Source organism: Triticum dicoccoides, chromosome 5A (assembly GCF_002162155.2).
Source record: "Triticum dicoccoides isolate Atlit2015 ecotype Zavitan chromosome 5A, WEW_v2.0, whole genome shotgun sequence".
NCBI classification, from domain to species: domain Eukaryota; kingdom Viridiplantae; phylum Streptophyta; class Magnoliopsida; order Poales; family Poaceae; genus Triticum; species Triticum dicoccoides.
Window position 1 is genome coordinate 586,240,972 of NC_041388.1, and position 16,736 is coordinate 586,257,707.

At 49.9% G+C, this 16,736-nt stretch overlaps 1 protein-coding gene across 1 annotated transcript in view; it reads left to right on the forward strand.

Moving 5' to 3' along the window:
* The window catches only part of LOC119300070 (BTB/POZ and MATH domain-containing protein 2-like), a 32,214-nt gene that overhangs the window by 10,533 nt on the left and 4,945 nt on the right, over positions 1-16,736 (forward strand). The window contains exons 3-4 of the mRNA XM_037577144.1: positions 7,101-7,105; positions 8,730-8,857. Of these exons, the coding sequence (XP_037433041.1) occupies positions 7,101-7,105; positions 8,730-8,857 (133 nt within the window). The remainder of the gene's footprint in view (positions 1-7,100; positions 7,106-8,729; positions 8,858-16,736) is intronic.

The window sequence follows — 16,736 nt, forward strand, 5'->3', positions numbered from 1 at the left end:
TCACAATAATCATCATAAGTAGCAACTTTGTTCTCATCGTAATCAATTGAAACCTCTTCCAAGATAGTGGAATCATTACTAAATAAAGTCATGACCTCTCCAAATCCACTTTCATAATTATCACAGTAAGATTCAACATCCTCCAAAATAGTGGGATCATTACTCCCTAAAGTTCGCACTCTTCCAAACCCACTTTCATCAATATAATCACCATAAGTAGGAGGCATGCTATCAGCATAATAAATTTGCATATTAAAACTTGGGAGACTAAAAATATCATCTTCATTAAACATAGCATCCCCAAGCTTGGGAAAAACATTAATTGAAGCAAATATATTTTCAAACTTGTCATTCTCATCAAACATAGCATCCCCAAGCTTGGGCCTTTTCATATCATAAGCATAATCACTCTCATCATTAATAGTATGGATAGCACCAATAGTATAACAATTATCATCATCACAATGAGTAATAGGAGCAACATTATTTGGGATGGATACATTTTTACCTTTGCTTCTCCGTCTTTTATTTTTCTTCTTCACATCATGTGTGGGTTTTATCCTCTTTTCGGAGCTCCTTATTAATGAGATTGGTTGAATAGAAGGCTCCTCCTCATTACCTGATTCATCATAAGAAATAATAGGAGGATATTGGGAAGCCTCTTCCCTTTCATTAATATTATCTTCATCCTCTATTTGTTTTCTTTTCTTTATATACTTGGCAATATAAGGATTTTCAATGCAATTCACCTCACAATACATATAAATTTCGTCTAGACCAAAATTAAGAACTCTATCAAGGGCAAATTCTGGAATAACCTTAGATATACGTTTTATTTCTTCATAACCCAAGAGCAAACTAAGTTCATTATGATGTGCAAGGGAAATCAAGTCATCACAATTTTTGGACACGATACTATCATGAAACAATTTGCATTGGGTACTGAAATGATCATGTTCATTGCAAAGTTCACAAGTACAGCTAAGAAAGTTTAAATTTTTAGCACAAACATCTAGCCTTTCTTGCAACCATTTAGTTTCCAAATACTTATGCCTCTTGCAGAATCTATCTTCCTGTTTGGTATGTACTTGCAAACTCTATGCACTCCACAAAAATCTTATGCTTATAAGAGATATTTTCATCATGACTAGTGCAATGATCATTAGTAGTATGGATATTCAAATAGTTCATACAAATAACATTACAATCATGCTCATCATTCAAAGATTTAGTGCCAAACATTTTATAGACTTCTTCTTCTAGCACTTGAGCACAATTTTCCTTTCCATCATTCTCACGAAAGATATTAAAAAGATGAAGCGTGTGAGGCAAACTCAATTCCATTTTTTGTAGTTTTCTTTTATAAACTAAACTAGTGATAAAACAAGAAACTAAAATATTTGATTGCAAGATCTAAAGATATACCTTCAAGCACTCACCTCCCCGCCAACGGCGCCAGAAAAGAGCTTGATGTCTACTACGCAACCTTCTTCTTGTAGACGTTTTTGGGCCTCCAAGTGCAGAGGTTTGTAGAACAGTAGCAAATTTCCCTCAAGTGGATGACCTAAGGTTTATCAATCCATGGGAGGCGTAGGTTGAATATGGTCTCTCTCAAACAACCCTGCAACCAAATAACAAAGAGTCTCTTGTGTCCCCAACACACCCAATACAATGGTAAATTGTATAGGTGCACTAATTCGGCGAAGAGATGGTGATACAAGTGCAATATGGATGATAGATATGAGTATTTGTAATCTGAAAATATAAAAACAGCAAGGTAACTAATGATAAAAGTGAGCGTAAACGGTATTGCAATGCTAGGAAACAAGGCCTAGGGTTCATACTTTGACTAGTGCAAGTTCTCTGAACAATAATAACATAATTGGATCATATAACTATCCCTCAACATGCAACAAAGAGTCACTCCAAAGTCACTAATAGCAGAGACCAAACGAAGAGATTATGGTAGGGTACGAAACCACCTCAAAGTTATCCTTTTCTGATCGATATATTCAAGAGTCCGTAGTAAAATAACATGAAGCTATTCTATCTGTTTGATCTATCATAGAGTTCGTACTAGAATAACACCTTAAGATACAAATCAACCAAAACCCTAATGTCACCTAGATACTCCAATGTCACCTCAAGTATCTGTGGGTATGATTATACGATATGCATCACACAATCTCAGATTCATCTATTCAACCAACACAAAGAACTTCAAAGAGTGCCCCAAAGTTTCTACCGGAGAGTCAAGACGAAAATGTGTGCCAACCCCTATGCATAAGTTCACAGAACTCGCAAGTTGATCACCAAAATATACATCAAGTGGATCACGTGATATCCCATTGTCACCACAGATAAGCACACGCAAGACGTACATCAAGTGTTCTCAAATCCTTAAAGACTCAATCCAATAAGATAACTTCAAAGGGAAAACTCAATCCATTACAAGAGAGTAGAGGGGGAGAAAACACCATAAGATCCAACTATAATAGCAAAGCTCGCGGTACATCAATATCGTACCACCTCAAGAACACAAGAGAGAGATCAAACACATAGCTACTGGTACATACCCTCAGCCCCGAGGGTGGACTACTCCCTCCTCATCATGGAGAGCACCGGGATGATGAAGATGGCCACCGGAGAGGGATTCCCCCCTCCAGCAGGGTGCCAGAACGGGTCTAGATTGGTTTTCGGTGGCTACAGAGGCTTCTGGCGGCGGAACTCCCAATCTATTTTGCTCTCTGATGTTTTTAGGGTATATTGATATATATAGGCGTAAGAAGTCGGTCAGGGGAGCCACGAGGGTGGGGGCGCGCCCAGGGGGTAGGCGCGCCTCCATGCCTTGTGGCCATCTCGAAGGTTCCCTGGCGTATACTCCAAGTCTCCTGGATTGCTTCCGTTCCAAAAATAACTCTCCCGAAGGTTTCATTCTGTCCGGACTCCGTTCGATATTCCTTTTCTTCGAAACACTGAAATAGGCAAGAAAACAACAATTTGGGCTGGGTCTCCGGTTAATAGGTTAGTCCCAAAAATAATATAAAAGTGAACAATAAATCCCATAAACATCTAAGACAGATAATATAATAGCATGGAACAATCAAAAATTATAGATACGTTGGAGACGTATCAAGTATATATAGGTCTAACATGAAATTGAATGAGTGTGCAACAGTACCTAAAGGTAGTAATTTGCTTTATTACATTAACGGATCCCACAAAGTTTTTGTTAAAGTTTTGTGTGGATGAAATGTTCGAAGATCAGGGAGCTATCAATATGAGAAGAATAAAGAGAGGCAAGAGCTCAAGCTTGGGGATTCCCAAGGCACCCCAAGTAAATATTCTAAGGATACTCAAGCATCTAAGCTTGGGGATTCCCCGGTTGGCATCCCATCTTTCTTCTTCAACAATTACCGGTATACCTCGGTTATTGTTTTGTTCACATGATTTGTGTCCTTTGTGTTTTTGTTTTTCCTTTAAGTTCCATGCTAGTATGAGATAACCCTTCATTGGTTTATAGAATGCTCCATGTGCTTCACTTATATCTTTTAAGTATGATCTTATAGAATTGCTCATTGTGCTTCACTTAAATCTTTTGATTATGGTTTTATAGAATGCTTCGTGTGCTTCACTTATATATTTTGAGCTTGGATATTGGTTAGTCTATATTAATTGTAGAATGCTCCATGAACTTCACTTATATCTTTTGGAGTATGAATAATACTATCATCTAAAGTGGATTTAAAAGAAGTTTTCTCCCACTATTCCGAATGAGGAGAATTTTGTTTATGTGGAGAGTAGTACAATTTCTATGCTCGTAGATCATGAAAAGAATGCTTTATGTGATGGTTATATTGTTGAACTCATTCATGATGCTACTGAAAATTATTATGACGGAGGAATACATGTTTGTAGGAGTTGCAACAATATCAAGTTTCCTCTCTATATGCTTAAAGTTTTGAAGTTATACTTGTTTTTCCTTCCTATGCTAGTTGATTCTTGTTCCTGTAAATTATGTGCTCACAAAATCCCTAGGCATAGGAAGTGCGTTAGATTTAAATATGCTAGTCATATTCTTCATGATGCTCTCTTTATGTTTCAATTCTTATCTTTTATGTGAGCATCATTGAAATCATCATGCCTAGCTAAAAGGCATTAAAGAAAAGCGCTTGTTGGGAGACAACTCAATATTTACCCGTACAGTTTTTGTGTGTTATCATTATTAAGCTACTGTATTAATCATGTATTATATCTTTTGTTTCAATAAAGTGCCAAGTAAGACCTTTGGGAAGACTTGGGTGAAAGTTAATGTGATCTTGCTGTAAAAAAAAGAAACTTTATGCTCACGAGATTAGCTGCCATCTTTTACAGAAGAGTGCGATTGAGTTGATTCTTTTTTCATAAGATTAATAGAAAAATTCCTCATGTACACCAATTTATTTCAGAATTTTTGGAGTAGCAGAAGTATGGTTGGTGTTCAGATCATTACAGACTGTTCTGTTTCTGACAGATTCTGTTTTCATTGCATAGTTTGCTTGTTTGCTTGTTTTCTAGTTTCTATGGCTTATATTTCTCAATATAAATTGTTGAAATGATATGGTACAGTAGGCATTGTGTGAGAACAATTATGAACCTTGTCTTTGACAGTACCAAAGTGAATGGTTTACTCTTTATCATACTAGCCTATCTCACGAAGTTCTGTTAAGTTTTGTGTGATTGAAGTTTTCAAGCTTTGGGTGAGATATCGATATGAGGAGAATAAGGAGTGGAAAGACCCTAAGCTTGGGGATGCCCAAGGTACCCCAAGGTAATATTCAAGGAAGACTCAAGCGCCTAAGCTTGCAAAAATGGCTCTCTAAATATGTATGATCTATTAATGTGTAGAAAATAAGCTTTATACGATCTTGTGATGTGGAAGAAATAAAAGCGATGGACTGCATAATAAAGGTCCATATCACAAGTGGAAAAATAAAGTGGCATTCTTTTGCATTAAGATTTTGTGCATCCAACCATAAAAGGGCATGACAACCTCTGCTTCCCTCTGTGAAGGGCCTATCTTTTACTTTTATCTTCTACCCCTATACAAGAGTCATGGTGGTCATCACCTTTCCTATTTACACTTTTTCCTTTGGGAAGCACTTTGTGTTGGATCAATCCGGATATATATATATATATATATATATATATATATATATATATATATATATATATCCACTTGGATGTAGGTTCTCATAAATTATTATTGTTGACATTACCCTTGAGGTAAAAGGTTGGGAGGCGAAACTATAAGCCCATATCTTTCTCTGTGTCCGATTAAAACTTTGAACCCATAAATATCACATGAGTGTTAGCACTTGTGAAAGATTAAATGATAGTTGATTATGTGGAGTTTGCTGAATCAAAGCACTTACATAGACCCTTCCCGAAAATAAGATGAATTGCAATTGTTTGATGACTAAGAGAACGGTTTGTTAGCTTTCAAGAAAGTTTATGATCTATACTTTAACATGTGAATAGCTTGTTACTTGATCATGAGAAGTTTCATGAGTTGAGCTACTGTTATGGTATATAATGATGCTAGAAAAAGTGGTTGGAACTATCATTGATGAAACTTATGCACTTGCTAGCATTCACACTTCATAAATTATTTCTTTTATCATTTACTTACTCGATGACGTGCATGAATTAAGCTTGGGGATACTGATACGTCTCCAATGTATCTATAATTTATGAAGTATTCATGCCATTATATTATCCATCTTAGATGTTTTATATGCATTTATATGCTATTTTATATGATTTTTGCGACTGACCTATTAACCTAGAGCCCAGTGCCAGTTTCTGTTTTTCTGTTGTTTTGAGTATTGTAGAAAAGGAATACCAAAAGGAGTCCAATTGACGTGCCAATTTTTGATGATTTTTTATGGACCAAAAGAAGACCCCGGAGTAAAAGAGTTGGGCCAGAAGAGTCTCAAGCCGTCCATGAGGGTGGGGGCGCCCCACCCTCCTAGGCATGGGCCCCTATCTCGTGGACGACTCGGAGACCCCCCCTGATGTGAAACCGACGCCAAAAATTCCTATAAATACGGAAACCCCTAGAAAATAACCTAGATCGGAAGTTCCGCCACCGCAAGCCTCTGTAGCCACGAGAAATCAATCTACGCCCTCTCTGGCACCCTGCCGGAGGGGGCCATCATCACCGGAGGGCATGGAGGAGGATCCCGGAGGGGCCATCATCACCATGAAGGCCAAGGACCAGAGGGAGAACCTCTCCCCATCCAGGGGGGAGGCCATGGAGGAGGAAGTACAAGGGGGAGAACCTCTCGTCCTCTCTCTTGGTCGCACTGGAGTGCCATCGAGAGGGGAATCATCGCCGCGGTGATCGTCTTCATCAACATCACCATCATCATCACCATCCTCATCTCTTTTAGGCGGTCCACTCTCCCGCACCCCGCTGTAATCCCTACTTGAACATGGTGCTTTATGCCACATATTATGATCCAATGATGTGTTGCCATCCTATGATGTTTTGAGTAGATATCCTTTGTCTTTGGGGTGATTGATGATCTAGATTGGTACGAGTTGTATGTTTTATTTTGGTGCTGATCTATTGTGCCCTCCGTGTCGCGCAAGCGTGAGGGATTCCCGTTGTAGGGTGTTGCAATACGTTCATGATTCGCTTATAGTGGGTTGCTTGACAGAAGCATAAACCCGAGTAAGGGGGTTGTTGCGTATGGGATAAAGGGGACTTGATACTTTAATGCTATGGTTGGGTTTTACCTTAATGATCTTTAGTAGTTGCAGATGCTTGCTAGAGTTCCAATCATAAGTGCATATGATTCAAGAAGAGAAAGTATGTTAGCTTATGCCTGTCCCTCATATGAAATTGCAATGACGACTATCGGTCTTGTTAACAATTGCCTAGGACAATTCCGCACACCGACCCATCATTATTCCACACTCGCTATTCATATTTAGTAATATATTCTAACTTTATGATAACATCACCTACTTTCATATTTTAGCTCTCCAATATCATGCAAAGTTATCCTCTTCATACCCACAACGTAGTTTTATTTCTCGTTTCTAGTTGGAAGCAAACGTTTAGTGTACGTAGAGTTGTATCAGTGGCAGATAGGGCTTGAGAGAATATTGATCTTACCTTTAGCTCCTTGTGGGTTCGACACTCCATACTTATCATTTCCACCTTAGGGAATTGCTATGATGATTCCCTGCACTTGGGGATTATCAGTGACGGTGGAGTGGACCACGGGCCGTGGCGCTACGGCCTGAAGGGGCGACGCAGTGATGGTATGCAGGTCGGGGCGATGGTGGGAAGACCTCAGGGCGACAACGGAGACCACGGGCCGCGGCGCTATGGCCCGAAGGGACGGTGCAGCGGCGGAGCGCGGATCGGTGCAACCGCGGGGACAGCCTCGGGCGGTGGCTGGGACCATGTATCGTGGCCCTACGGCCCGTAGGGGCGACGCAGCGGCGATGCGCGAGTTGATGCAGCCGCGAGGAAAACCATGGGACGGCGGCGCTGTGGCCCGACGGGGCGACGTAGCGGCAGCCCGTTGCTCGATCGATGGAGGGGCACACTGAACTCGGGGACGATCTTCACGGGACATGCGGAGGCGCGTATAACCAACGGGTCAGGTCGGTCGCGCGGCGTAGATGAGGCGGATCGCGGCGTCGAGCGGGTGATCAAGCCGATCACGCGCGAGGTCGGGGACGCCGCTCGGTGGAGGCGTGGTGACCATGGAGTCTGAGATGAAGCCGGCGATGGTGGACGTCATGCGGACGAGCGTGTTAGCACCCGCACCTGGGCTGCGAAAGTAGCGCCAGCGTCCGGGCAACGAGGCCCGAGCGACCAATGTTGCAACAGCGCCCGTGTCGAGGCAGCCGACGAGCCTGGCGCAGCCGGCCCGATGCAGCCGTGGATGAGGCCGGCGAGGTAGACCACAGAGCCGCCGTGCAGACGCGGCGGAGGCAGGTGACGTGGATCGATTGGCGGGCTGGCGCGTGAGCGGCGGCTATGATTGGCTGCTGCATGGCGCGAGGCCATCGGGTGGAGGTGATGCACGTGTCCCGGTCGGAGAGGGCAGAGACGGTCGGCGTAGATCAACGGGCAGACCGGCGCGCAGACGACGACTATGAGCGGCCGCCTGTTGCGCGAGGCCACCGTGTAGGTGAAGGAGCCAGCCGGTCATGACAGTTTTGGAGTAGAGGCGCACGGGGTCGACGGCTGCGGCGGGCGACGCAAACCGATCAAGCATAGATCGAAAAACCAAAAAGAAAACGCAAATCAAGATGAGCGGCGGGAGAGAGAAAAACCAGGAGCAAGGGCTCAGGAAGAAGACTCTCTAGGGCAGCCGATCAACACGACCGACGAACGAACCCTAGGCACGGGAGACGCGGCCCCCGGCGGCGGTCATGAAGGCCGACTGCCCCGGAGGCGGCGCGCGGGCGCGGAAGTGGCGGCGACGGCTAAGGTTTAGAACCCAGAAATTGATATCATGTTAGAAGGGAGAGAGGAGTTTGGTGGAATTGTTCATTGTATTACTTGAGCCTCGTGAGCATATACATAAGAATACAATGATCAACTTGAAGTATAAGACAAGGTAGGACAAAATTCTAGTCTGTCCTATACTTTCTCATAATCTTATACTCAACATACCATGACGAACAACTACATGGTGCATGCACCTTTTGGATATGAGAAGTTCATCAAAAGGGAGGAACTAGAGAAATCAGAGCATCTCAAGGACGATTCCTTCGATGTCAAGGTCAATGTCACTACAATCATGAGCGAGTTCCAGGCGCAAGAAACACCACGCATAGTGATCCCACCGTCTCGTTAGAAATATGTTGTGCTCTATCTCTATTTCTCTACGCTTTTTTATGGTGCCGTTCACAATCACATACGCGAGGCTAGGTGGTAGGGATCGCGCGCCGTTAATGATTGCTTGTAGGCAAGAGAAAGCAATGGATGAGCTCCTCGCTCCCGCGACCTCTCGTCGCCGCCGGGTGATCCCTCGCCGCCTCTGCCCTACGAAGCGCCCGCCTCCCCTCCCTGCCTCCTCGGGAGCCTCTTCGACCTCCTGCCTGGGGAGGCGTGCTCGCCGCTCTCCCTCCCCTGGCGTGTCCAAGGCGTGCCTCGGGCCGGCGACACCATTGTCGTTGTCTCGCCCCCTGCGCCGTCCAAGCCCTGCTGCAACCCCGCGCCGCCTCCCGGCAATGATGACCTCGAGGCCTTGTTGCGAGGATTCCGGCTGGGGAAACCCGGCCAGGTTGCCTTCAAAAGACCAGGTGCGGTGTTCCTCGACTTCGTTCTTCTCAACTTTTACACCATGGTAGCCTCGCCCCTTGCTCGTTTATTCCCGACTAGCTCTTGCCGCTTCTGGATCACTCTAGCTGTGCCCTCCTCCCGGGTCAATGTGTTCTTCATTAAAAACGTGCTTAACTTCCTTCTCACGGATGCCCCGGACTGCTTCTCCATCCTCGCGGATGGCCCGGACTGCTTTTGCTCCTGGCCGCCTCGCTGGCCGTCGCCAATTTCGTGGTCGCCACGGTGCGTCTGCGCCTTGGTAGGACGGAGCTCATCCTCCATCGCCGTCGGCGGGAAGCGGTGGATGGTGCCGCGCGTGCTAGGGTGCATGCGTGCCACGCAATCCCCGGTGCCTCGGAAGCGGCGGCGCGTGCCCTGGTTCCCGCCCGTATCCCTGCATGCATGCAATCAATCCCACCCCCTCCCCTCCTGTCAGCCTGCCCTGCAACCCGTGGCCCTCCCCCGCGCGTGCCTGCTTTTCTGGACGGCTCGGCGCCCCACCCGCGTCTGACTGCTGACACGCATCCCTCCCTCCCGTTTGGCTTATCCCTGGCCCCAGATACAACATGCGCGGTGCCACCATACCCCTGCGCTCTGCTCCGTCTTCTCCTACCTCGCCTCTTTCCCTCGCTCGTCCTCTGCAGACCCCCGACCCGTCCATCGAAGGCGCGAATCCCGCCCCCTCCCTCCCTGCGGGAATCCGGGTGCAGCGTGATGCGTCCTGCGGCGCCGCACCCCCATCCCCCGTTTCCCCGGTGCCCTCTGCTGCAAGCGGCGCCCCCATCCCGCCCCGGTCCTATAAGGAAGCTCTGCTCACCCCGTCTCCACCTCCACCCAACAAACGGCGCCTCCTTGCCTTCTTGCCATCCCCGGTCAAGACTCTGTGCCACAAGTGCTACTCCTCGCGCCACCTTGTCCGTGACTGCCGAGACCCCGTCCGCTGCCGGGACTGTGGTCGCTCCGGCCACATTAGCTCACAATGTATGTTTGATCCTTTGGTCCTCATTCCTCCTTCTCCTACCTCGCCCTCCCTTCCTGTCTCACCGCTCCCTCTGTCGCATTGCAGGCTTTCCGACACGCTTAGCCGGTCCCCGTCCCACTCCCGCTCCACCTCCCCCGCTCGCACCCCGCCCCGGGAGCACTGGATGACGTGGTACTACCGCGAGGTCGAAGCCGAGCGCACCGTGCCCTTCTTCTCGCGTCCGCCGACGCCTTTTCCCCGTGGCGCTCCTCCGTCCTCCAATGCCGCCTCGGGGGAGGCCACTGCTGAGCCTGCAGCCGGGGGTGGCCACACCTCCGCTCCTGGCAGCTCTCGGGGCAGTCAAGCGGGGGGCGGCCGTCGCTGTCCGGAGTATGCGGAGTGCTTCATGCCGCTGGTGGCGGACATGTCGCACTCCCGGCGCTTCGCCTATGCGCTTATCGACCCGCCATCGCATTGCCCGGCGGACCTCCTTTGCCGTGCGTTCGAGCAGCGGGCCGGCAACCCCTCCATTGGGTTGGCCGCCTCCCACTACGGCGCCATGATGGTGATCTTCTCGTCGGAGCATGCCCGTGAGCTCGCCCTGCGCGAGTTCTTCCCCCTCCCCTTCGACGGCCACGTCATCATGCTCGAGCGCCCAGAGAACGGCGAGAACTATTTTGGCTGGGAGTACACCTGCTTCGCCCAGCTCTCCGCCACCGGCTTCCCCCTCGAGCACTGGCATGAGGGTGGCATCCGCAATGCCTTGCGCTCCATCGGCAACGTGTGATGCATCGACCCCCACTGCCTCAACGACCTCGACTTCTCTGCGGTGCGCCTCGTCATCCGCTTGGAGCACGCGGATGATGTGCCGCATGCACTCCTCCTCCGCAACTTCGATGGTGACCTGTCCACGGACGTTGCCATCCGCCGTGTCCGCTCCTGGACTGTGGATGAAGATGGCTCCTCTGTCTCCTCCCACTACTTCGAGCCTGCCGACGGCTCTCCGCCTCCCTCACCGCGTGTGCGTCGCTCCACGGCCATGGACGACATCGACACAGAGAGCCTGTGCGGGTTTGGCTCCCTCTCCTTCGCTACGGCTCCTGCAGCCCCGGCGCCTCCCACTGGCTACCCCGACGCTGCCGATAGCACCAGCGTGGCCCGCCTCCGGCGCGAAATCGGGCGTCGCCTCTCTTTCCTCCTCTCGGAGCTCTTCCCTGCGCGCTGGTGCTCCCTCTTCCCACCTGCTACTCCCCTTGTCGTGGAGGAGGGGCCCGCGTCTGGTGCCGTCTCTGACTCCTCGCTCTATTCCGTCGTGGTCTCCATGGCTACTTCCGAGGAGGGTGTCCCTATGCTGCATCCCTCCCCGCTCATGTAGCCTTCCGACCTCCGCAACGACGAGCATGAGCATGCAGCGTGCAAGCGTCGTGGCCTCCGCAAGCGCTCCGTTGACTCGTCGTTCACCGCTGGGCGCCGCAGCCTCCGCCTCGCCGGGAAGGAGCCGGCCGGCTACGTGAAGATGCTTGAGCGGGTCAAGGCGGCTCGGTTTGACTCCTCCAAGGGGTCTCCCTGTCTCCGCGCCGCGATCAGGGCGGCCGGCATCGACGCCGATGACGGCGCTGCTACGCCTCTCCCGCTCCATCTGCTTCAAGACCTGGGGGCATCGTGCGGTGTTGACCTTGATACTCTGGCGGCTGGGGCCCGCGCTGAGGTGGCTTCCCATGCGCCATGAGCGACATGCATCCTCTTGGCCCCCCCGCTCCCAATCTCTGCCATCTCTGTCATCGGGCCACTGCATGTCCTTGCCTCCCCTCCCCATGTTTTAGTTACGTAGGCTTGATCTCGTGCTCCCGTCCGTGGGCCCCATTGTGGGGTTGCCGGAGTACTGTATCCTTTAATGTTTTTTCTTTTCCCCCCGTGGGGTTTGTAATGGCCTTAGGCCCACTTGTTCTTCTTATCAAGCCTGCGTATTTCCTTTTGTTGTCTGCTGTTTGGAGCCTCTTAGATGCCCATGACTAGTACCTTCTCTCTGTGTACGTGGAATGTGCGTGGGCTTGGGAATGCATGCAAGTGTCGTGATGTACGTGCAGATTTCGAGGCCATGCATCCAGCTCTCCTTGGGATTCAGGAGACGAAACTTGACTCCCCCTACAAGAAAAACCGACTCGTTCCTTCCTCCCTCGCTCCGCTCGCTCCTCCCAGTTGACTCTTGTGGGGCGTCCGGTGGCCTTTGCACCGCTTGGGATGACCGCATCTTCTCTCTCGTGCACGACATCTCCTCTACTCGTGCCCTCTTGGTTGATCTCCTCCTTTGCTACAATAACACCCTGATCCGTGTTACGAATATCTATGCGCCCTGCGACCATGCTTCCAGGGGCGGAGCTTTGTTGGGGCCAAACTGGGCCATGGCCCGCCCAGGTTTTTTACACTTTTGATTTTACCTATGCATCGAAGGAAAGCCCACCTGCAGCCTAGTAAGGATACGATCGATCCAAAGCACTCGAGGTCTCTCGCTCGCAAGTCCCAGCTTTCTCGCACGCAGCCGCTCCTGCTGTTTCTCACGGCCGCATCAGGCAGGAGACAGAGACATCGGCCAATCAAGCAACCACTCCATCTAATTTCCCTGTAATTACGATTCAGCAAGAGATCACAGCTAATCTAATTTGTTTTCCCAAATTCTGAGTTCAACGATGTAGTTAGATACAGACTGTCCATATGCTTATTTTGTCCATGATATAGTCCTGGTTGTTCCACTCAACTGAGGGCATGGATTAGATGCAAATAGTACTACATTGTACATCTAATTTTCCTGCAATTGCTTCATTAGATATCCTGATTTTCCACTCAGTTGTTCTTTGCATTTTACATATCACAGCATATGTTGGGTAGCCATAAGCAATGGTAAACAAGCTCACTCACACGGTCACACCTAGAGAAGAATTGATTTGGTTTTCAAAAGAAAAAAAGATCATTTCAAAATTCAATTGATATATACATATATTCTCACTCCACCTGTATTAGAGACTAAATGCATATATATGACCCAGAATTTCAAAAAAAAAATCGGTGCTCTCCCTTTGTCTGGCCCGCCCAACATTTTCTTTGAAGCTCCGCCACTGCATGCTTCCAAGGCTGGCTTCCTCGCCGAGCTGGCCAACCATGCCCCCAGCGACTCCACTCCATGGTGCCTTCTTGGCGACTTCAACCTTACCCGCTCCTCCGAGGATCGCAACAACTCTAACTTTTGTCGTTCTGAAGCAGGTCTGTTCAATAATTCCATCAATGCGCTCTCCCTCATTGACCTCCCTCTCCGTGACCGCCTCTTTACCTGGTCTAACTGCCAGTCGTCTCCCATTCTTGCTCGCCTCGACCGGGTCCTGATCAACGTGGCCTGGGATGCCAAGTTTCCAACCTCCATCCTCTCCTCTTTTGCACGCTCCACGTCCGATCACGTCCCCCTCCTCGCTGCTATCTCCTCCACCGCCCCAAAACCCGTATTTTTCGTTACGAGAAATCCTGGGCCTTGCACCCCTCCTTTCGATCAGCGGTGGACGCTTCTTGGGCCTCTGCCTCGCGCCCCGACCCCACTGCTCGTTTGGTAGCTCGTCTTCGTCAGGTTCGGTTATGTTGTAAACGGTGGACAAAACGGGTTGCGGCGGCGGCCCGCCAGGAGCAGGACTGCCGGGTCCTCATCGGTTTCCTCGATCATATCGAGGAAAGGCGTCCTCTCTCTCACCTAGAAGTCTTCTTCGCTCTCTTACTATTGATGCCCTGCATGTCTCTATTAAGGAGCGGGTCGTTTACTGGAAACTTCGCGCTATATTTCGCTTTGCCTTTGAGGGGGATGAGAACACTGGTTTTTTCCATGCCTCTGCCTCCTCCCGGTTCCGCAAAAACTGCATCCCTGTCCTCTTGGTGGACGGGGTGGATCTTTTCTCGCACGACGACAAAGCCTCTGCTCTTCGGAGCTTCTATAAGGAGCTTTTGGGGATCACCTCCACCTGCAGCTGGGGGTTCTCTCTTTCTGCTCTCTACCCAGATGCGAACCCTCTCCCCGTTGATCTGTCAGCCCCCTTCACGTCTGATGAGATCCGTCAGGCCTTCCTCGCCATGAACCGCCTCTCCAGTCCGGGCCCCGATGGGTTCGGCCCCTCGTTCTTTGTCTATTTTTGGGACACTGTCGTTGCTGACGTCGAAGGGGTTTTTCACGATTTCCATGCGGGGACCCTTGACCTCTCTCACATTAACAGAGCCTTCCTTGTCCTCCTTCCCAAGTTTGAGGCCGCCCGCTCTCCTTCGGACTTCCGTCCCATCTCCCTCCAAAACTGCATTATGAAAGCCATCACCAAAGCGTTGTGCTCTCGGTTGCAAAAATACATTCACTCGCTTGTTGACCCAGACCAGACTGGCTTTCTTCCTGGCCGGCGCATCTCGGAAAATATTGTCTACGCTACCGACCTCCTTCGCACATGTCACAACCGGAAAGCCCCCGCCGTTGTTTTGAAAATCGATTTTCGGAAAGCCTTCGACTCGGTTAACTGGTCCAGCCTTCTTACCATCCTTTCCGTTTGGGGCTTCGACTCGAGATGGTGTGGTTGGATCCGTGATATCCTTACCACTGGTCACACCTCGATTCTTTTGAACAATGTCCCCGGAGACTGGATCCTCTGTCGTAATGGCCTTCACCAGGGTGACGCCCTCTCCCCGTATCTTTTCATCATCGTTGCTGATGTGCTTCAACATCTTATTCACGATGCTTGGTCGAAGGGTCGGCTCGCCCACCCCGTTTCCCCCTCCCTTCCGTGCCCTGTCCTGCAATACGCTGACGACACTCTTATCCTTTGTCGCGCAGACATCCCCTCCGTTACACACCTCAAAAACATCCTGGATGCTTTCGCCCTTGCCACCGGCCTTGCTATTAACTTCCACAAGTCTGGGTTTATTCCCATGCACTGTAGCCCCGACATGTCTTCTGCCATGGCATCCATTCTTGGCTGCCCTATCTCCTCCTTCCCCCAACCGTACCTTGGCCTCCCCTTGTCCCCGCTTAAACTCCCCTTATCTGCTTATGACCCCCTCATCCGCTCGATCGACCGGTACCTCTCTGGTTGGCGAGCCCTCCTTCTCTCGTCCGGCGGTAGGATGGTCCTTTGTAACGCTGTCCTTAATAACATGTCTACTTACTTTATGTGCTCCTACTTGCTACCTTCTGGTGTGGTTGAGATGATCGATCGTAGGCGCCATGCCTTTTTTTGGACCAGCAAGGATACTTGCTCCGGGGCCCGCTGTCTAATTGCTTGGGATAAGGTGTGTGCAGATGTGCAGGAGGGAGGCTTCGGGGTTCATGATCTTCGTCGCCAGAACAGTTGTCTTCTACTCAACTTCATTCACAAGCTTCATCAGCCGGACTGCCCGCCATGGAAGAGTTGGTTCCTCAACAACATCAGGGGAGACGTTGGCGACCGCTCTTCTGCGCCGTCGTTTCTTGAGATCATCATTCGCCAGGGCCTCCCGACGTACAGGGCTATCACCCGGATTGAGCTCTGGGATGGGCGATCCACCTCCTTCTGGCACGACAGGTGGCGGCCCGGCGGCTCTCTCTGCTTCTACTATGCGGCCCTCTTCTCCCACTCCACGCGGCACAATGCCTCAGTGGCGGCGGTTGCCGCCGAAGGGCTGCATCTCCAGCCGCGCCTTTCCTCCGTCGCTGCCGCCCAGCTGGTGGAGGTGCAGGCTCTCATTCGTGACCTCGTGCTGGTCGACGCCCCGGACTGCAGGTTCATGGCATGGGGGGAGCGCCTCGAGTTCAGCTCGCGTGCGGTGTTTCATCTCCTTTCCCCGCGCGGGGTTCTCTGCCAGACCTCCGTCGACATTTGGAGCTCCCGTCTCCCTCGGAAGCTCAAGATCTTCGCATGTCTGCTGACCCGTGATCGCCTGAGCACCGGGCAGAACCTCTTCGCGAAGAGCTGCGCCCCCTCCAGCACATGTGCCTCCTGCACAGGCGAGGAGTCCACAGCTCATATCTTCGCTCTCTGCAGTCGGGCGGCCTCCACTTGGGACCGGCTGGGGATGGGCCCCTTCCTCACGATTAGGGGAATTCTTGACTCTACGCCGCCAGATGTTTCCATGACGGCGGCCTGGAGAGACAGCCTCTATGTGCTTCTTTGGCAGATTTGGAAGGCTCGCAACAACGCCACCTTCAACGCGACCGGGAGCAACGCCGGCGACATTCTCAGTAAGGCGGCTGACGATCTCTTGCTCTGGAGCCGCCGCTTCGATGCTCCCTCCCGGGATCGTCTCCTCACGATCCGCCTTTTTTTCCTCTCGGTTCTTTAGCCTCCCCCCCTCTTTTTTTTGTTTTCTCGCTTCTTAGCTTGTAGTTTTTTTATCCGTTCGATGAAAAATGATGTATGACTGCCAAGTCCTCCGAGTAATATATAACAA